At 53.9% G+C, this 21,697-nt stretch overlaps 1 protein-coding gene across 2 annotated transcripts in view; it reads right to left on the bottom strand.

Moving 5' to 3' along the window:
• The window catches only part of CELSR1 (cadherin EGF LAG seven-pass G-type receptor 1), a 180,743-nt gene that overhangs the window by 29,523 nt on the left and 129,523 nt on the right, over window positions 1-21,697 (bottom strand). For both annotated transcript variants that reach the window (XM_055253952.2, XM_055253950.2), the window contains exons 9-18: window positions 21,331-21,497; window positions 12,022-12,207; window positions 10,836-10,949; window positions 9,986-10,160; window positions 8,936-9,077; window positions 6,502-6,622; window positions 4,008-4,191; window positions 3,562-3,663; window positions 2,771-2,865; window positions 1,678-1,887 (exon numbers count right to left, since the gene is read on the bottom strand). In XM_055253952.2, the coding sequence (XP_055109927.2) occupies window positions 1,678-1,887; window positions 2,771-2,865; window positions 3,562-3,663; window positions 4,008-4,191; window positions 6,502-6,622; window positions 8,936-9,077; window positions 9,986-10,160; window positions 10,836-10,949; window positions 12,022-12,207; window positions 21,331-21,497 (1,496 nt within the window). The remainder of the gene's footprint in view (window positions 1-1,677; window positions 1,888-2,770; window positions 2,866-3,561; window positions 3,664-4,007; window positions 4,192-6,501; window positions 6,623-8,935; window positions 9,078-9,985; window positions 10,161-10,835; window positions 10,950-12,021; window positions 12,208-21,330; window positions 21,498-21,697) is intronic.

Raw genomic sequence — 21,697 nt, 5'->3', positions numbered from 1 at the left:
ATCTGCCCATCTCGGCCTCCCAAAGTGCTGGGATTACAGGCGTGAGCAATCGCATCTGGCCAGAAGTCATTTTTTAATGTGTGATTTTCATAAATCCTGAACCCCATCATATAAGCCAGAGAGACTGTGGGTGATTCAAATGTCAGAGGCTGGGACTCTGTCAGAGTGAGCCCTGCCAGGGGCTTTTCCATGTACACCCCAAGACGCTAAGGCAGGGAAGACATGTGGAGAGGCCCCTGGTTATTATATCAGAACTCCTTCTGAACCCCACCACATAAAGCAGTGATGGAACCACCACAACCTGGGCTGAGCAGAGGACCCACACCGAGGCCGCCGTGGACACGTGGACAGCTCCTCCGAGGGTGACCCTCAGCCTCCACGCACCCCAGGGTCTATGTGAATGACTGGGTGGAGGCATGAGGCTGTGCTCAGGGGCTTGGGGACCACACCCAAGACAGAAATCAGGGCTGGGCATGGTTGCTCATGCCTGTAATCCCAACACTTTGGGTGGCTGAAGCAGGTGAATCACCTGAGGTCAGGAGTTCGAGACCAGCCTGGCCAACATGGTGAAACCCTGTCTCTACCAAAAATACACAAAATTAGCCGGGCGTGGTGGTGGGCGCCTGTAATTCCAGCTACTTGGGAGGCTGAGGCAGGAGAATTGCTTGAACCCAGGAGGTGGAGGTTGCAGTGAGCCAAGATTGCACCATTGTACTCCAGCCTGGACAACAGAGCAAGACCCCATCTCAAAAAAAATAAATAAATAAAACAGGAAGGAAACTTGTTTGAGGAGTCACACATGGAGAACAAACGCCACTAGCCCAACTCTCAGGCTGGGACTCAAATCCCAGCAAGGGGACCCTGCCTGTACTCTGGCGGACTTATGCAGACCAGAAGGTTCCATGGGGGTCCTGCATGGACTGGAGGCCCTTTGTGGATGAGGAGGTCCCTGAGGGCTCCGTGGGGATGGGTGGGAGGGACAGGGTGTCCTCCGTGGGCTCTGTGTGGACAGGCACTCCTCTGGGGGTCCTGTCTGGATGAAGAGGCCTGCAGCGGAGGCACAGGGAAACCCCTGGAGCCCCCAAGAGCAGTTTCCAAATATCAGGCTGCATGAGTCTCCTCTGCATTCACCCTAAAAAGACACTGCTCAGGGGCTGACAACTTCCACACACACAGCCAGAGGGTTGAGGCGGAGGCGTGGCCCTCTGAAAGCAGGACCTCAGAGCTGTGGCTGGGAGTGGACAAGGGGGCCCACTGCCGGGCCCTGCCCCTTACAAGCTGTGCCTTTGGGCAAACCCCTTAGCTCTCTATGCATGTTTCCTTACCTGTCAAATGGGTGGACGATACTCCATCACAGGCTGCGTGGAAGGGAGAGGGGCTGATTCAGGTGGGCCACTTAGAATCCCTTAGAAGCCAATTAGATCACACTAGAGGCACTGCTGGGATCGCCAGCAAGGCTGTGACCTGCATGTTTCCTTCCAGAACACTCCCTAATGCTCATCGTCAGTTTCGTCAGGCACTGCACCCGCCAGGGCGCACATTTGAGAAACGAGGGGTTGCCTCGGGGATCCCGGACACAACCATCTTCCACAAACTGAGGCAGACGCACAGCCCCACAGCACCCACCCATGGGCATCCCCAAGTGTCCCCGAGCCAGGGCGGCGGCCACCCTCCTACCTCGTGAAAGTCGGCGTCCTGCGTGGCTGCCAGGTCGAAGCCCTGCTGCCAGCTCTCGTGCTGAAGGACGCGGCCCAGCAGCTGGTAGGCTGTGCGCACGTCATTTCCAAAGAGCGTGCCCGTGTGCTGTGTGGCGTTGCGCAGCGCCCTCACCAGCCGCAGGGCCCCGGCGCCGTCCACCTGCGTCTCGTTGCGGCTCAGCTTCTCATTCTGGAACAGGAAGGCAGTCGCGATGTGTGCAAACCCACTTCAGCTGCTTTCAGTCCCTGCTGTTACCAGCAACTCATTACTGTCTGGTTCAAGTTTCCTTGTCAGAAAGGAACTTAAAAAATCCAAAAGCCTGGCTGGGCACGATGGCTCACGTCTGTAATCCCAGCACTTTGGGAGGCCAAGGCGGGTAGAACATTTGAGGCCAGGAGTTCAAGACCAGCCTGGCCAATATGGTGAAAACCCTACTCTCTATTTTAAAAATACTCTATGTCTCCATTTTAAAAATAAAAAAATTAGTAGGGTGTGGTGGTGGGCACCTGTAAGTCCCAACTACTGGGGAGGCTGAGGCAGGAGAATTGCTTGAATCCGGGAAGCAGATGATGCAGCGAGCTGAGACCGTGCCACTGCCCTCTAGCTTAGGAGATAGAGACTCCATCTCCAAAAAAGAAAAAACAAAAAACAAAAGGCCCAAAAATGAGCACTGCTGACAGCCAGAGCATGGAAACGAGGGTCTGGTGGGCCAAAGAGGGCTCGGAGAAAGATACCGAGTGGGAGACGTGGGAACAAAAGCCATGAAATAGGGCAGGATCAGAGGGCAAATGGAATCAAATGCAGGGACCCTGTGTTTTCAGAACCAAAGACACAGAGCTGGGTCCTCTCTGTGGGAGAGAAGTGCACGTGGGGGTGCCTGGCTCAGGTGCCAATACCCCCAAGTCCACAGGAACCTGCTGGCTCCAGGCTGCGGGCCCGTGGGGCCGTCCCTGCACCATCCCATCTGCCCCAACACTCCCCAGCCCAGGAGCTTCAGCCCACACAAACTCTCTCACACATACACAAACACACATGTGCCCCCGCTGAACACGCATCCCCGAGGCACCCCTACCATGGCCCTGAGGTCCACAAAGGAGATGGTGGTGCAGTTAAACAGCTCTGGGGGCAGCCAGCCCTTCTCCCCGCTGCAGTGTCGAACCGCATTTCCTAGGGAAGGAGAGCAGGTATGCAAAGCCTGAAACTCAAATTGTTGATCAATGCTTGTATATTTCAATCCCCAATCTGAATGTACTTAAACCCAGAACACTGCGTGGTGGTGAGAACCCCACGGGGGCCAGGAGGCCAACACCAGCACCCCTCTTTCACATCAGGGCCACAGCCGAAGCTGCTCTGACACTGACAACCAGGCATTTCGGGCGCCCAGGCAACAGGAGCCAGCACTTCCGAGCAAGTCTGCGAGGAAAGAAAGCGACACCATCTACCAGCAGCCATGATCCCATGCGCCAGGAATCTGTTTCAGCCGGGCCTTTCCGTGCCTCACTGGATTCCCCAGACGCCCCTCACAATGTGGACACAGTCACTGTCCCCATTTCACAGAGGTACCCCGATGCTATGAACAGTGAAGCCACTTGTCCCGGTGCCCCAGCCTGAGCGGCAGAGCAGGGACTGGTCAGGCCTGACTGGCAGGCGTCCCCACACGCACTGCGCTGTTCATGTTTCTGTTACACCCCCTGCCTGCTTTATGTATTTACTGGTAGGGAAAAGGCGATCGGATTTCTCCCCAGCACTTTGCCTGCAGATATTTTTTCAACACGAAACATTCCATGAGTCCCCACATCTCGGCTGGCTGCTCCCACAAGGACGCGTGCCTCAGTTCCCTACACACAGGCCACGGGGACTCACCGACAGATCCCTTGGGGCATGGCACCGCAGCCGGCTGCCCGAACTTGGTCTGTGGCCACCAGATGCCAGCCTCAAATGCTTTGGGACAGCCGTTGTAGATCACTGGGGTAGAGAGGAGGGAAGGCTGCTCAGCGGGGCATGCGCGCCCACGACCACAAACAGGCACCACTGTCTGTGTGCGCCTCCCTGAAGTAGGCCCTGCTCCCACCAAGAACCGAGACCTAGCATCTCCCCTGCCCCAATCCATGTCAGAGCTGGAGAGGGGTGACCAGGCTCTGACCCACGCCCCCTCACGCAGAACCAGGTTTCTAGAAGGTCAAGAGAACTCAGAACACGAGGGAGCCCAGGGTTCCCCAAACACCCAACGCGCAGGCATACACGTGCACGCCAGTGCAGCAGCCTGTCCCTGCGCTGTAACCTGCAGGGTGTCAAGAGGCAACGCAGACCTTCACAGCCGAGCGTGGTGACCTCGGCAAACGGGTTGTCGCAGCGGTTGCACTGGCGGCCGATGACACCGGGCTTGCAGGCACACTGCCCGGTGGCCATGTCGCAAGTGCGGCTGTGGGAACCATGGGGGAAGCAGTCACAGGGCAGACAGGTGTCCTGGGCTGGGGGCTTGTAGTAATTCTCCTGCAAAAGCCAGAGGCAGGGCCTGTGACTTCAGATGCCTGGGAGAGGCCCTACCTTGCAGCGTGTTTCCTGAGCAATGTCCAGACTCCCATCTGGGTGCATGTGTCAGCCGCCAGCCGTCCCACCCCTCACGGCTACCCTCTGCCCACATCCCACACCCAACGGGGGCTGCCTCCCAAAGCCCCGCAAGGCCCGGCCCAGGAGAGCGGTTCTCCTGTGAAGGATGCCCTCCCTCATGTCTTAGCAAGTCTCAACAGTGGGCACCTTCGTATTTGTCCTAAAAAGAATCAGAGATCCAAATGGAGGCTTACTTGTGGGGATAGCCCTTGGGCGTTTCTTTAAAGATGTTTTGCAAAATTAGAAGCCACCTGAACGTCCACCATTGGGTGGGTCAGAGTGACAATCAAGAGCTTGTACTTCGGGTTCAGAAAGTCCTGAGTTCATGCCTGACCCTTGCCCTTTACCAGCTACATTGCCTGGGCTGGTCACCGGGCCTCCCCAGGCCCAAGTAGCACCCCCCCAATCCCGCCCCAGAAAATGGGGCAGGCTGTGACTTGGGCAGACGCGTGAACAACATTCAGACTTGTGTGTCAGGCGGGGACTCTAACTGTGTGTAAAATGGCAGTGAGCAGCAGGCCCAGAAGAGATGCTAAAACACCAGCAATCACGGCTAGGAGGTGCATGGGTGACTGCAATCTTTATGTTTTTTTATTACATTTTGTGTAACTTTGTTTTTTTATTCTTTTGAGATGGGGTCTCGGTGTGTTGCCCAGGCTGGAGTGCAGTGGTGCGATCACAGCTCACTGCAGCCTCAACCTCCAGGGCTCAAGTGATCCTCCCACCTCAGCCTCCTGAGCAGCTGGGATCACAGGCAAGCACTAGCACACTCAGCTAATGTTTTTATTTTATGTAGAAATGGGCGTCTCACTATGTTGCCCAGGCTGGTCTTGAACTCCTGGGCTCAAGTAATCCCTCCTACCTCGGCCTCCAGAGTAGCTGCGATTACAGGCATGAGCCACCACACCCTGCCTATAACTTTGGGTGAGAAAAAAATCATAGGCAAGTTTTCGCCAATGCACTCCCCACGTTCCCTCTGCTCTGCCACCCACTATGCCACCACCGCCATCTGGTGACATGTGTGGACCGACCCTGACCTAGGAGAGCTGTTTAATTTGAGCCTTTCAGGACACAAGTCCCGTTTGCTGTTGGAACCACCGCGAGCACTTGGGACACTACTGACATCACGAGATGGCATCCAAGGGTGCCCTGGTGCCAGCTTCCCTCCTAGGGCCAGCCACATCTGCAGGAAGCTCACGTCCCTCGCCCAGGCTCCTGTTACCCTCAGACCTAACATTTGGGTTTCGAGTCACTGTGAGTGCCATGGCTGTGGTGTACATGAAGATCCTGAAGGAGGTGATGTATCCTGAGAGGGCTGGGGAGGGGTCCCTAGAGTCTGCACTATGAACACGTGTGTGTATCTGGAGACATGAGATGTGAGCTCCGTGCTGCATGCAGGTTACGACTGACCGCCCTGGACGGGGGTGGGACATAATGCACTTAGTGACACTTTCTATTTTAAAACTGCTGCCGTCATGGGACGCCAGCTTGGTAAAGACCAGGAAAATGGCCAGGCACGGTGGCTCACGCCTATAATCCCAGCACTCTGGGAGGCTGAGGCGGGCGGATCACCTGAGGTCAGGAGTTCGAGACCAGCCTGGCCAACATGGTGAAATCCTGTCTCTACTAAAAATACAAAAATCAGCTGGGCGTGGTAGTGGGCACCTATAATCCCAGCTACTCAGGAGGCTGAGGCAGAAGAATCGCTGGAACCCGGGAGGCGGAGGCTGCAGTGAGCCGAGAACACACCACTGCACTCCAGCCTGGGTGACATAGCAAGACTCCGTCTCAAAAAAAAAAAAAAGACCAGGAAAATGGCCAACCAGGAGGCCAGGAGGGCCGGAGTGGTGCCAGAGATGACCCAGCCCTCAGAAACGGCTGGGCTTCACATAGCCATGGGCAGTGGGCTGGGAGCAGGCAGAGATTCCTGTTCCACAGGTGGGGTCTGGCGGGGCTGAATCCGTAGTTTACACGTGGAAAGCAGCCATGGAGTATTCACAGGGCACGGGGGAGCAGCAAGGAAACCAAACACCACATCTGTACACAAATGTGATGTGAGTGGGCACAGGTGTGTGTGCAGGGGTGTGAGTGTGTGCAGGCAGAGTATGTGGAGGCGTGTGTGTACGTAGAGGCATCTGTGCATATATGTGTGTGAGCATACAGCAGGCAGGGACCATGGGGGCTGGGCCTCACCTTGCATTGGCACTGGCCGTTGGTCTTATTACAGTCGGGATCAAAGCCTTTGCTGACGGCACAGTGGCAGGGTCCACAGACGGGGTTTCCCCACCAGCCTCTGGGACATGGAAGGTCGAGTCTGTGGAGAAAATAAGAGGGCAGCTGGAAGGTTTACGTAACTGTGCTTTCTGGAATGGGAAGAGGCCCACTGGCAGCATGGAGATGGTTGCCCAGGAGGCCTGGCTAGGTCCAGCTCTGGGAGCTTCCCTTCCACGTTATGGGGCCTCAGTCTCCCCTCTACTGGCTCCCAACCTCACCCCCACCCACAGATCCGCCATGCCCAAATCGACTGGGACAACACCTGTGTCCACTGCGTGCCCCACATCCACGTGATGCCTGACTCATTAGGGCTTAATGACAATGAACCTCACTGCAAGGCTGGCCTTTCACGACGCAGCCCCACACAGGCAGACTGAGCTCAGCTGCCTGGCACAACTTCTCAAAGTGCACTTGGGGTGAGTGCCAGCATGAGATGCCCGCGGGAAGCTCCTAAACAGGAAGTTTTGCAGCTTTTGTTGTCCCCCAGGTCCCCTGGCCACCAGCCCCACAGATGCTCAGGGCAGCCATGCCCTGGTGTAGCATGCCCCTTAGGTCAGCGGCACGCGCCCATGCACTCAGAATCCAATGGAAGCCAGTCCTGCCTCCCTGAGCCTCCCCTGGCAGACAGCAACAGACACTGAAGATAAGTAACACCGCAGGGATGAAGCCAGGCCTCCGAGGTGCTGGCCGCTGCTGTGCATGAGTCTCCCTACCTGTTCCTGACGGGAGCTGCACCTGCGCAGTCACCTGAAGGCCCACCTGCCTGCAACAGCCCCGCCTGAGTGTCCTGCGGGCTCCTGCATTCCCCATCCTGGCTAACCAAGTTCCCTCCACCCAGCTGCCAGCCTCTAGCATTCACTCACTTGGCGAGCAAGTATTAAGGACTGTGTACAAATCAGGGTCAGAAAGACAACCAGGCCAGAGATAGAATCTGGCGCTTATGGATGTGTGTGTGCAGTGTGGGGGCCCCAGAACCTTCATCCCCCTGCAGCCCTGGTGACTGCGGTGCCGGGCACGGAGATGCTGGATCAGCCTCTTGGCAACTCCCCCTGCTCCAAGCTGTGCTCCACGCGGCAGCTGGGGGTTCCCTAAGACCAGACCCGGTTCTGCCACTTTAATGCTGGGCCCCCACGGCCTCCACACAGCCGAGTTCTGTTCCTGGCTTGCCGGCCCACCTCCGTCCCCACTCAGGCCTCTCTAGACCAGCCTCATCCCCTTACTCCTCTCCAGCTTGGCTCTGTTGCTTTCGCTCCCAGAATGCCCTCCCGCTTCAGCCTCACTGGCTCCCACCTCCCTCTCCACTCCCAGGGCACCTCCTCTAAGCTCTCCCTGGCATCACATCTCGCTGATATCCAAGAATGATGTGGTGTCATCTTCTCGTGAGGTCACCAGCTCCAGGGCACAGGCTGCTTCCCACTCATGGGGTCACAGCCGGGATCACAGCACCTGCTCTAGGCTCAGGTGGACAAAGAACAGAGCATAGGAGGTGTCCCTGCACCTGATGGCCACCAGCAGCTGAGGACAGTGAGCCATGGGGGCATCACCTCCACGGTGGCCTAGAACTTTGGTTTATGAAGAACCAAGCAGCTCAACCTTGGATAAAGTGACGCTTGTGATGACTACACACCTGTGCCCAGCGATCCCTGTGCAAAGGGTACAGAGTCCAGAGAGCATGCCGCTGCCTGTCCTAACCACACTAGGATCTCCACACACATCAGACACGACTTCAAGCCCACCGCATTCTCTGTAAATCACATGCGTCTCCCTGCATCTCATGCGGCCTGTTTGCTCTGGGCACAGCGAGGAGTCCAGGTGAGTCATGTTGCATGTTTCTGGTGTGGGCACATGATCCAGTGGGGTTAGTTTGAGATGTCCAAATTGACTCTCATTGCCCAAGCGTGGTGGCTCACACCCGTAATCCCAGCACTTTGGAAGGCTAAGGCAGGTGGATCACTTGAGGTCAGGAGTTCGAGACCAGCCTGACCAATATGGTGAAACCCCATTTCTACTAAAAATACAAAATGCTAGTTGGGCATGGTGGTGGGCACCTGTAGGACCAGCTACTCGGGAGGCTGAGGCAGGAGAATCGCTTGAGCCAAGGAGGCAGAGGTTGCAGGGAGCCAAGATCACACCATTGCACTCCAGCCTGGGTGACAGAGCAAGGCTCTGTCTCAAAAAAATAAAAAAAATTGATTCTCACTGAATTCATGCCAAATTAAAAAAATATATATGTCCCTGTTATCCAGAATTACACGTATCTTTGGGTCAAAATAAGAAAGAGAAGACACGGAGTCGAGGGAACACAGCCACGTGGACTCTGAAGGCGCAGGGAGGCACCAGGGGCTGCTCTTACTTGTTCTCGCAGTACGGCCCGTAGTGGCTGGGCCCGCACTCGCACACGTAGCCCTGTGGGGAGCCGGGGGAGCGCACGCAGGCCCCCATGTTCTCGCAGGGGTTCAGGTGACAGGCATCCACGCAGTTTATTCCAAGGTACCCTGCAAGGACAGAGCCAGCATTACTTCCACCCGCAATCCACGAGACCTTCCACGTTAAAACATCTGGAGCAACCCGTCCCCTCCAGAAGATCTGACTTTCCCTGGTACTCAGCAGAGGGAAGAGGAAGAATGCCACAGAGTTCCCGAAAACACAGCGTTAGGCGGGTGAGACTTGGCGATGCAGAGAGGAAGGCCTTCCCGGGCTGCCCCAAGGAGGGTGACAGCCTTGGAACACGGGGCCCAGGCTGCCCCAGGACACATGGGGAATGGCCACCAGCAGAAGGTGACTTCAGCACCTCAAAACTCAGGGGCCACCCTGAATGGAGAATTTTCTTAATGTGTACTTTTCACTAATTATTTATTTATTGAGAAGAGTCTCGCTCTGTTGCCCAGGCTGAAGTGCAGTGGCATGATCTCAGCTCACTGGAACCTTTGCCTAAGAAGCTCAAGTGATCCTCCCACCTCAGCCTCACTCGTAGCTGGGACTACAGGTGCATGCCACCACGCCTGGCTAATTTTTGCTTTTTTTTTTTTTTGGTAGAGATGGGGTTTCACCATGTCACCTGGCTGGTCTTGAACTCCTGGCCTCAAGTGATCCACCCACTTCGGCCTCCCAAAGTGCTGGGATTACAGGCATGAGCCACTGCGCCCGGCCTTACTTTTCACTATTTCTTTGCTGATCACCCCAAGTGCTGAGGAGAGTGCCTGGGGCGCTCTGTAAGAAGAGTAAGGAAGAGGCCCAGAACCTCTCTCTAGGAGGGGCCCACTTGTTATAAACTAAAGCTCAGGGCTCCACGGAACCACAGGAAGTCAGCTAGGGACACCAATGTCCAAACTGAGCCCTCCTCCTGTGTTTCGGCCATGAGAGGCCTCCCTGTCACTGAAGGGCCCTGGGAGGGCGGTCCCACCTTTGTCACAGACGCAGCTGTAGTGCTCCCAGGCGTCGTGGCAGTGGCTGTTGCGGGGACAGGGGCTCGAGGTACAGGGGTCCTCCACATCACAGCCGTCCTTCACCTTGACCTTGAGCGCGTCGTTCATGTTCAGGGTGGCGACATTGGTGGGCGTCCCCCCCATCCTCACTCCCTGCCATTAAGGAAACGGCATTGGGGCTACAGGAGCCCAGAAAGGTAAGTAGGGGTTAAGGGAACCCTGAGACCTCTCTGGTCCCTTGCGGGGCATTCATCTGTGACGCCTCATTTATCTACAGAGCTGGGGCGGGCAGGGTTGTTCCAGTGGCCCCATGGCCTGGTGGCCGGAGTGCAGTGGAGGGCTGGGTGAGGAGCTCAGAGGGCACGCTGGCCTGATCTCCTGGGGTACGCGGTGGGGGCGTGAGGGATGGATGTCCCTGCCGAGGGGGCTGAGAGCTGAACGACTCAGAGCAGCTCCCTCGGCCGTAGCTGGAACCCCTGGCTCCAGGGGACAGGCACGGGACCCACTTGGGTGACGTCTGTGGTTGGACTGGGTGAGAGTGGCGGCGAGGGGCTTGATTTAGGACACTTCACAAAGGCAGAGGGGCAGGTGGCTGGCATGGCGGTGGGGAGCTGTGGGGGCCAGGGACGGCCCGGATGCCAAGGGGAACCGCAGGGGAGGATGGGTCTAAAGAGGAAACAGGAGCTTTTAAAGTGGGGACGCCTATCAGACAAATTCTTCACTCATTGAAAGCTAACAGGTTGACCAATGGCACCAACTGTGGTGCTGGCAGCCTCGGAGCTGCCTGTGAGGGGCAGGCCCCCGCCACCCCCCACCACCCCCATGTACCTGCATGCAGCCTCGGAATCCACGGCGCACGGAGACCTTGTCTTCAGAGGCGCCCCCGACCACCATGCTCCTTATTGTCAGCCCGGGAAGCATGCCCCCGATATCTGCCCTGTTCTGTGTGGAGAGAGGGGCCGGGGCTCTGGGGGCTGCATCCACCATCCTAGAAAGGTCTTCCAGCCGGGAAGGATGCACTGGAAGCCTAAGCAGTCGCTTCAATAAACTCCGCAGAGCCTGAGGACATCTGGGCCTCCAAAGAGAGCGCTGGGCCCAGCTGGACAGCGTGGCTGGCTGTGATGACCAGGCCAGAGGATGGGTGTCCATGCCCCAGCCTAGCCAAGGCAGCCGGTGGGGTCAACACGGGCAACTGCCCCGCCTCCGTCAAGGGCACAACACTAAACCAGCCACGCTGTGACAGAGAGCTTGGCGAGTCAGGAAGACTGCAGTGAACGGAAATCCGCTCACCCATTAATACTGTGGGAACCCAAGAGGGTCTCAGCTGAGATCCAGTCCCAGAAAGGCAGGTGCCTGGAACACACCGATTTACTCCCAGGTCTGTGTTGTGAGATGAGCCTTGGCCCCAAGAGCTCTTGGAAATCCCAGGTAGCCCCTTAAGTGTGTGGGCATTTCACAGAGAACATCTTGGGTTACCTGCCTGCAAACTGTGGAAACCTAGTTTGGTTAAGTGTTGTGAACATTGTCTGGGATAATGCCACCTGCCTGCCTGGGACAGGTGTGGCACCTGCCTGGTGTCTCACAGGCCTGTCCAGGACCTGGGTCTCATTGCTTTCCCAGTTTTGCTCCCCATCCATGCTCTGAGGGCATGGGCCCTGGCATTGTTACTTCAGTACCCTAAAGACACGGTGCTGAGCCTGCAGGCGTTGCTCAAGATGGCTTTGCTAAAAGAAACCACTGCTGAAGGCACCAACAGCACCATGATGAGAAATGCAGCTGGAGGAAGTCAGCTGCTGACTGCCAGGGGAGGGGCATCTGGATGAAGGAGGTGAGGAAGATGCCAGTGACCTCAGTACAGGGCAGAACAGAAGCCCACCTATGGGGGCCCAGAAAGTGCCTCCCCAAATCCACAAGGTCTCTGGCGGGTCCTGGCACATCAAGGGGTCATTCTGTTTTTCCCTGGGCCGGAGGAAGGGTCTATCTATCCCCAGAGGGGGTGCAGGTGCCAGCTTACCTGGTCCATCCCATAGTCCAAGGTCATGGTGACCAGGTGCTTCATCTCACTATCCTCCTTAACATTCTTCAGCTCGATCAGCAGATGGTGCCACTCCCCGTCGGTCACCCGCAATCCGGACAGCATCACGGACTCCACATCAGAGGGGCCGTGGGACACCTCAAACTTGAGGTAGTTGTTCAGGATCTGCAGCAGGGAGAGCCACATCAACTGATTGGTACAATGACAACGAACTAGAAAATGCTTTGCAATCACTTAAACAAGGAAGCTGTGAAAGGAGACTGATGATGTGGCACCAGATACAAGATAGGTTTAAAAATTAGGCAAAGTTGGCCAGGTGCGGTGGCTCAGGCCTGTAATCTCAGCACTTCGGGAGGCAGAGGCGGGCGGATCACCTGAAGTCAAAAGTTCGTGGCCGGGCATGGTGGCTCACACCTGTAATCTCAGCACTTTGGGAGGCAGAGGCGGGTGGATCACGAGGTCAGGAGATTGAGACCATCCTGGCTAACACGGTGAAATCCCGTCTCTACTAAAAATACAAAAAATTAGCCAGGTGTGGTGGCGGGCGCCTGTAGTCCCAGCTATTCGGGAGGCTGAGGCAGGAGAATGGCATGAACCCGGGAGGCGGAGCTTGCAGTGAGCCGAGATTGAGCCACTGCACTCCAGCCTGGGTGACAGAGTGAGACTCCGTCTCAAAAAAAAAAAAAAAAAAAAGTTCGTGACCAGCTTGGCCAACATGGTTAAACCCCATCTTTACTAAAAATACAAAAATTAGCTAGGTGTGGTGGCGGGTGCCTGTAATCCTGGCTACTCAGAGGCTGAGGCAGGAGAACTGCTTGAACCCGGGAGGTGGAGGTTGCAGTGAGCTGAGATTGTGTCATTGCACTCCAGCCTGGGTGACAGAGCGAGACTTGGTCTCAAGAAAAAAAAAAAAAAAAAAAAATTAGGCAAAGTTGGCTGGGTGTGGTGGCTCAGGCCTTTAATCCCAGCATGTTGGGAGGCCACAGCAGGTGGATCACCTGAGGTCAGGAGTTCAAGACCAGCCTAGCCAACATGGTGAAACCCTGTCTCTACTAAAAATACTGAAATTAGCCAGGCATGGTGGCAGGCACCTGTAAGCCCAGCTATTCGGGAGCTAAGGCAGCAGAATCGCTTGAACCTGGGAGTCTACTAGAGGTTGCAGTGAGCCGAGATTGCGCCACTGCACTCCAGCCTGGGAGACAAGAGTGAGACTCTGTCTCAAAATAATAATAATAATTAGACAAAGTTGGCTGGGCGCGGTGGCTCACACCTGTAATTTCAGCACTTTGGGAAGCCAAGGCGGGTGGATCGCTTGAGACCAGGAGGTCAAGGCCAGCCTGGCAAACATGGCAAAACCTCGTGTCTACTAAAAATACAAAAATTAGCGGGGCATGGTGGTGTGCTCCTGTAATCCCAGCTACTTGGGAGGCTGAGGTGGGAGGATCACTCAAGCCCAGGAGGCAGAGGTTGCAGTGAGCCTAGATAGCACTACTGCACTTCAGCTTGGGTGACAGAGCGAGACCTTGTCTCAAAAAAAAAAAAAAAAAAAAAAAAAAACAGTATAGGCAAAGTTGTTCTTTGTTGCTGTTGCCTTTAACACTGATCAGAATTGCTTGTCTTATTCTACGGGAAAAAGGATCAATTGCTTCATGGAGGTCAAGTAAGGGAAGGGCCAGGAACAAGCCCCGTTAGGCTTTTAAGTGCAGGGACCCAGCTCGATTCAGGTAACTATTAGGCCCCTATTTCTGGATGTAAACATAAACATTATACTTTATAAGACAAGATTTAATCCTCTGTGTTTAATTACATGTATGAAAAAAACAAAAATCAGCATTGCAACTGGCCTAAAATGCTCATATTTTAAAATAAGGTAGGCCAAGGGCAGTGTGAAAATCTTAGATCTCCTAAGAAAGGACCTGGCAGTTTGGACTACCTCTCCTCTCAAAATCACCTACGAACATGAGACAAAATATTAAAGAATGTCTGTTTGAAGGCACTGAAGTGGTTCCAGGCAAAACAGAGTTTCAGGCTCACGACCAAGGAAAAGACAGAATCTGCAAAACAGTGTGGCGTGTGTTTCCCTGCAAGGCCGTCAGCTGGTTCTGGAAGACACAGTGGAGGCTAAGTGTGCAGTCAGGTCACGGCTGCCAGGTACCTGAAACCCTTGCCCTCCTTGGCACTCTTCAGCCCTATCAGCAGGTGGTGCCATGCTCCATCAGTCACCTGTGACCTAGAGTCTCAGGATGCCTCAAAGCTTTCTAGGTTCATGGGGCTGGAGGATTAAAAACTGGGGTTCATGGACTGCCAAGGGTTGTTCCTAGGCTTCTGGTTGGAACCCTGAGGGGTTTACACTAACAATAAAAACGAAAAAGACCCACCCTTGCAGGACTGGAAGCCCAGCTTTGAACCAACTCAGTCTGTGACTGCATTAAAGTCTGTGACTTTGGGAGGCCGAGGCAGGTGGATCTCCCGAGGTCAGAAGTTTGAGACCAGCCTGACCAGCAAGGTGAAACCCCATCTCTACTAAAAATACAAAAAATTAGCTGGGCGTGGTGGCAGGCACCTGTAGTTCCAGCTACTTGGGAGGCTGAGACAGGAGAATTGCTTGAACCCGGGAGGCAGAGGTTGCAGTGAGCCGAGATCACGCCACTGCACTCCAGCCTGGGCAATGGAGCAAGACTCCGTCTCAAAAAAAAAAAAAAAAAAAAAAAAAAAGTCTGTGGCTGCATTCAAGTGCTCTGGGAGGGCAAGTGCTCCTAGTGGTTGGCAGAAGCAAACATGGATGACATCCCCATCATCCCCATTCTAGTTTCTCTTTTTCTTTTTTTTTGAGACAGAGTTTCACTCTTGTTGCCCAGGCTAGAGTGCAATGGCACAATCTCAGCTCACTGTAAACTCCACCTCCCAGGTTCAAGTGATTCTCCTGCCTCAGCCTCCCAAGTAGCTGGGATTACAGGCACCCACCATCACACCCAGCTAATTTTTTGTATTTTTAGTAGAGACGGGGCTTCCCCATGTTGGTCAGGCTGGTCTCGAACTCCTGACCTCAGGTGATCTGCCTGCCTGCCTTGGCCTCCCAAAGTGCTGGGATTATAGGCATGAGCCATTGCACCCGGCCCCCATTTCTAGTTTCAAATGCTCTCTAGTTTTTCAATAAAATGTCTAGCACTCAATAAAAAATAGCCAAGTATATGAGGATATAAGGTAATATGCTTATAAACCAAGAGAAGCAAGGAAGAGTGGCAACAGACGACAGAATCATCAGACACAGACTCAAAAATAACACTGGGAACCACAGAACTTTCAAGGAAACAGACTCAGTGAGACAATGAGACTTACTTCTGGGTGTGGGTGTTACAGAGATAAGGGTCAAATGGCCATGTTTAAGTACACGTAAGAAGAATCAGAAAGCAAGGTTGTAACTAACCTAAGATGCTCATATTTAAAGATAACTTCAAAAAATAGCCTAGATATTAGAAAAACAACTATTAGCACACTGCTTATATTATACCTGAAATGTAACGATACAGAAAATGTTGAAAGTAAAAGGACAGAAAGAAATACATCATATAAATACCAACCAAAAGAAAAATGGTATAGCTATGTTAATATGAGACAAAGTAGACTTAAGGCAACAATCCTTACTACAGAAGAAGAGGAATTTCATAATGATAACCGAGTCAATTTGCTGGGAAGATAAATCAACTCTAAATTTGTATGCACCTAATAACCTGGCCTCAAAATCTATATAGCAAAAATCAAGATTACTAAGAGAATAGATAAATCTACAGTCAAGGTAGATTTGTAACTAACTTCTCTCAGTAAGTGAGAAGACAAAGACAAAAAAAAAAATAATTAAAACCAATAGGCTGGGTGCGGTGGCTCACGCCTGTAATCCCAGCACTTTGGGAGGCCGAGGAGGGTGGATAATGAGGTCAGGAGATCGAGGCCATCCTGGCTAACACGGTGAAACCCCGTGTCTACTAAAAATACAAAAAAAAAAAAAAAAAAATAGCCGGGCGTGGTAGTGGGCGCCTGTAGTCCCAGCTATTTGGGAGGCTGAGGCAGGAGAATGGCATGAACCCGGGAGGCGGAGCTTGCAGTGAGACGAGATCAAGCCACTGCACTCCAGCCTGGGCAACAGAGCAAGACTCTGTCACACACACACAAAGAAACAATAATGATAAAGAATATTTGAATACCACAGTTAACAAACTTTACCTACTTGATGTATATAGAACACTATGGTTAACAACTGCAGAGCACACAGTGGCATATATACAAAACTGGCTAGAGGCCAGGCATGGTGGCTCACGACTCTAATCCCAATACTTTGGGAGGTGGAGGCGGACAGATCACCTGAGGTCCGGGGATTGAGACCAGCATGGCCTACATGGTGAAACCCCGTCTCTACTAAAAATACAAACATTATCTGGATGTGGTGGCAGGCACCTGTAATTCCAGCTACTCAGGAGGCTGAGGCAGGAGAATCACTTGAACCCGGGAGGTGGAGGCTGCAGTGAGCTGAGATTGCACCACTGCACTCCAGCCTGGTGACAGAGTGAAACTCCGTCTCAAAAAAAAAAAGAAAAAAAGAAAAAAAAAAACTGACGAGATCTGGGCTGTAAAGCACATTTCAAAGCTCTGAAACCACATGGTATACGTTCTTTGACCTGCAGTTATGCTAAAAACAATACCGAAATGATTTACTAGAAAATGCTACATGAGGCTGGGCGCGGTGGCTCACACCTGAAATATCAGCACTTTGGGAGATCGAGGCGGGTGGATCACCTGAGGTCAGGAGTTGGAGACCAGCCTGGCCAACATGGTGAAAACCTGTCTCTACTAAAAATACAAACACTAGCTGGGCATGGTGGCACACACCTGTAATCCCAGCTACTCGGGAGGCTGAGGTAGGAGAATCGCTTAACCTGGGAAGCAGAGGTTGCAGTGAGCAGAGATCATGCCACTGCACTCCAACCTGGGAGACAGACAGAGACTCCATTTCAAAAAGAAAAAGAAAAAGAAAAAAGAGAAAATGCTACATGCTTGCTAACCTAGAAATCTACTTCTAAATATCACATCAGTCTAAGATAAATTCATGAGAGAAAATAGGATACAGGTTTTAACTGGCTGTAAAGATTATGTAACTAAAACTGTACTTTGATTTTTGGTCTCTATTGATTGTTTGGGGTTTTTTTGGTGGGCGGGAGGCACAAAAAAACAGCCGCACACCTGGCTAATTTTTGAATTTTTAGTAGAAAAGAGGTTTCTCCATGATGGCCAGGCTGGTCTTGAACTCCTGACCTCAGGTGATCAACCTGCCTTGGCCTCCCAAAGTGCTGGGATTACATCCATGAGCCACTGTACCTGGCCTGATAGTTATTTTAAGAAGGTAACTTTTCACGTTTTTCTATTTTGTCTTCTTTTTTTTTTTGAGACAGAGTTTTGCTCTTGTTGCCCAGGCTGGAGTGCAGTGGTACAACCTAGGTTCACTGCAACCTCTGCCTCCTGGGTTCAAGTGATTCTCCTGCCTTAGCCTCCCGAGTAGCTGGGATTACAAGTGTGCACCACCACACCCGGCTAATTTTTGTATTTTTAGTAGAGACAAGGTTTCCCCATGTTGGCCAGGCTGGTCTCGAACTCCTGACCTCAGGTGATCCACCCACCTCGGCCTCCCAAAGTGCTGGGATTACAGGCGTGAGCTACTGTGCCCGGCCTCCATTTTGTTTTCTTTTGTTCTATAGAAGTCAGTTTATTAATTTCCTTTGCCATTCTCTTGCATTGTTCTTGCTTAAAAAACTCCAAAGTGAGCAGATCAGTGATAAAAGCGACATTATATCTACAAACAAAAGTGACATCCACAGAATGAAGCTGTTTAATGAGTGGTAACTGAGAGTGTGTCCCCGGCTCTCAGTCAGAGAGGCATTCAGCAATCGCGAGGTTATCCCACCTGAACAAGTGGGTGGATTCTGGGTGCCCGAGAGCAATTATCGAAATTGCTTGGGCTGTGGGATGACAATGGAGTCTTATTTGTCCCACCACAGTGGCCGGGGCGCACGGGACATCCTTTGAGAACAGCCAAACTGCTGCTTTACAGAGCTCACAGGCCCACGGGAGGCCTGCAAGCTGATGATGGCAAGGAGAAATCTCCCAGAACCTTCTGTAACGTGTGGCTGACCGGCCTCTGCGAGCTGCCCTGGGGGCCTTCTGGGTGCCCACTGGGGTCTGTAGCATCCCCTCAAGGCCACCCCTCCAGCCACCCAGACTTCCACAGGGAGGGCTGGCTGTAGTCCCTGGCAAAATTCCTAACTTTTGGATGAGCCCTCCATGATGTAATTACGCAAACAGCACAGGAGTCTGTGGCTTCCAGCGCCATTCCTACTGAAAGCGCACTTTTTTCCTACAGAGACCCCACTGCCAAATGACAACTTGCAAGCTCCAGTTCATCTCCTGCATCCAAACAGCCAATTTAATTTGTTCTGACAGTGAAACCACCACACAGAAAATACCATCCCCAGGCAGCACCGCACTTGCCAAGTTTTGGCCAGGAGCAAGCTTCTGGGGCTGCCTGGGAGACTGATGAAATTACAGGTTTAACAAGGGCCCACAGGCCAGCTGTAATCATCCCTGGCGCACACCGCATCTTCCAGGCAATCCGAGCCGTCTGTGCTGGAAAATGCTCCCAAGCTGTGATGGGGAGGAACAGGAGGCTCCCTGTCCAGGCCTGAGCCCCTGCCCCAGCCCCGACCCATCTCCTGAGCCCTTGCTGATCTGCTGAGGGACTGACCTCCACCAGCCTGCTGGGAGCACTCTCAGTCCTGCCCCTGCCACCCTCCAGCCAGGCACTCACGGCGGGAAGCACATGTGCTGGGCAGCCCCTCTGTCCACCCGCCAACCCTCATGCCGATCTTGGCTACACAGAACTGTTTCTAGATGAGCTGTCCATAGGAGTGACAGAGAAGGGCCTGCGGCCATCCCAGGAACCTGGGCAGTAAAAGAACCATAGGGTCCAGAGTGAAGAGCCTCTATGCCTCAGTTTCCCGTGTGAAATAAGAGCCTGGAGCAGGCACTCCGTGAAATCCATCTCGCCTCTCACCATCTGACCCCAGCCCAGCCTCCCCTGATGGGGGATGGTGTCCAGGACGCACTGGGCAGCACAAGAAGGCCCAGAGCCCAATGGAACAAAGGCAACAAGGCATGGCTCCGTGCGGTACACAGCTGATGGCGGAGGACACGCAGCTGGCCCAGACTCCGCTTTGGGAGGGACTTTCTGACCGCGGGAGCCTGGGGGGTCATCCTGGGAGGATGGGGTGAGTGTTCCCGTGTGACCGACCCCAAGGCAGGAGAGGAGGCTAACCTAAGGGCAGCGTCTCTGTGTGCTGAAGGGAGGGCAGGAGGGATCCCCAGGCTCACTCTGGTTGGAGATAATGAACAACCAGAAGGAAGTCAGTGCTGCTCTGAGACCGTGTGCACCCAGCTCTCATCACATGCATGCACACACATACACATACAGCCACATGCACTGAGACATGCACAAATGTGCACACATGGAGAGATGCACATATAGATGCACACACATGCACATACACACACTGACATGCACACACACTTGCACGGAGATACACGCGTGCACACAAGTACACAAACTTAGAGAAAAGCCTAGAAGTCATGCCTGTAATCCCAGCACTTTGGGAGGCCGAGGTGAGTGGATCACCTGAGGTCAGGAGTTCGAGACCAGCCTGGCCAACATGGCAAAACCCTGTCTCTACCAAAAATACAACAAAATTAGCCGAGTATGGTGGTGCACTCCTGTAATCCCAGCTACTCTGGAGGCTGAGGCAGGAGAATCGCTTGAACCCGGGAGGCAGAAGTTGCAGTGAGCTGAAGTTGCGCCGTTGCACTCCAGCCTGGGCAACAAGAGCAAAACTCCATCTCAAAACAAACAAACAAACAAACAAAAAACACACCTAGGATGTAGGAAGGAATAACTCAGTTATGAATCTGTCAAATCAAGACAGAGCGCCCTGCTCAGGCACGGCTCCCACGGGCCACTCCCGTGCCAGGGGATGAGAATTAGGTCTAAGGAGAGACATAAAGGGAGCTTTTTAGGAGGGAGAATTGCCCATGAGTTTTCAGAGCTAGACTCTGATCAGAAAGGGTCACAGCAGCTGGGTTTACAGGACAGCACCCGTGCCCCACCATCACTACAGATGGGAATGACTTTGAGATGCACAAGCAGAGGGACAAGAGGGCAAGCCGAGGGCTGGGCGCCCTCCCAGGGAGGGTCCCTGTGGCTGCCTCGTGCGGCAGAGGGTGTGGCAGAAGCGCAGCCCGATGAAAGAAGACGGGGCTCATAACTGTTTCTCAAAGTGTCTATGGAGCGTGGAAGATGCGAGTGGAAACTGGGTGGTGCAGGAAACCGGCGGAAAGAGTGCATCCGAATCACCTTCTAAAAGCTGTTCGCAATTTTTATCCAACAAATAAATTTTTTTTCAAATAAACGAAACAGTAAAGACCAATAAGAGAAAACAGGCAGGCAGCGGCAGAGCGGGGCTTTAGGCATCTCTGGGCTGAGGCATCTCAAGCTTCCGGAGACAGTGGACATGCATTGGTGCCAACCACCACCTGGCCGCGGCTTTTTCTTTTTGAGACGGAGTCTCAGTCTTGTCATCCAGGCTGGAGTGCAGTGACACGTTCTCAGGTCACTGCAACCTCCGCCTCCCAGATTCAAGCGATTCCCCTGCCTCAGCCTCCCGGGTAGCTGGGGTTACAGGCCCCCACCACCACTCCTGACTAATTTTTTTTGTATTTTTAATAGAGATGGGGTTTCACCATGTTGGCCAGGCTGGCCTCAAACTTCTGATCTCAGGTGATCCGCCCGCCTCGGCCTCCCAAAGTGTTGGGATTACAGGCATGAGCCACCACCCTGGCCTGCACCTGGCCGCAGCTTTAACTGGTGAGGCCCACTGTTTCTGCCTGAAGACGCGGCACCTCCCTCAGCTCTGCAATGCCCACACTCTAGCCAGATCCTCAGGCTAGAGGGAGACCAGAGCTCTGCTGGACCCTGGGGTTGGCCCAGCCCCATGCTCCCTCACTCCCTATCCGCCTCCTGGAGGAAAGAAAGGGCTGATATTCCCCCTCCTCCTCTTTGGAGGACCCCAGGGGCGGGCGCCAGAGGAAGGGCGAGTAGCAGGTGCCCGAGTGTGCACCAGGAAGCCCAGCGCCTGGGTCCCACCCTCGGGCACCCACCTAGCAGGTGCCTTGGTGGCACGGGGCCCCAGTCACCTGGAGGCGAAAGCTGGTGGGCCCGCCACTGGTGGCCTCCATCAGGACGCTGTCCTCCTTCCGGGTCCGGAACATGAGCCCCAGGTACCAGGGCACGGAGATGATGACGTTCAGGTCGCTCCAGGACACGACGCTCTCACCGCTGAAGAGCTGGGGGTGGGGCATGGCTGCGGACACAGGTGCGGGGACCTCAGGTGTCTCCCGAAATCACACGGCCACAGACTTGGCTGCAGGGCAGGGGATGGGCCTGCAGGCTGGGCCTGGGCCTTTTTCACTTTAACACGAAGGCCAGTCTGAGCCTCCCCTCTATGACGCATCCAGCCCTGACAGTCAGCCACGTGGGCTCCACAGAAGCCCACCCTGGGAC

Source organism: Symphalangus syndactylus, chromosome 18, assembly GCF_028878055.3.
Source record: "Symphalangus syndactylus isolate Jambi chromosome 18, NHGRI_mSymSyn1-v2.1_pri, whole genome shotgun sequence".
In the NCBI taxonomy this organism is placed as follows: Eukaryota; Metazoa; Chordata; class Mammalia; order Primates; family Hylobatidae; genus Symphalangus; species Symphalangus syndactylus.
The sequence above is the reverse complement of the archived record's forward strand: the minus strand, read 5'-3'. Positions and strand labels throughout refer to the sequence as shown.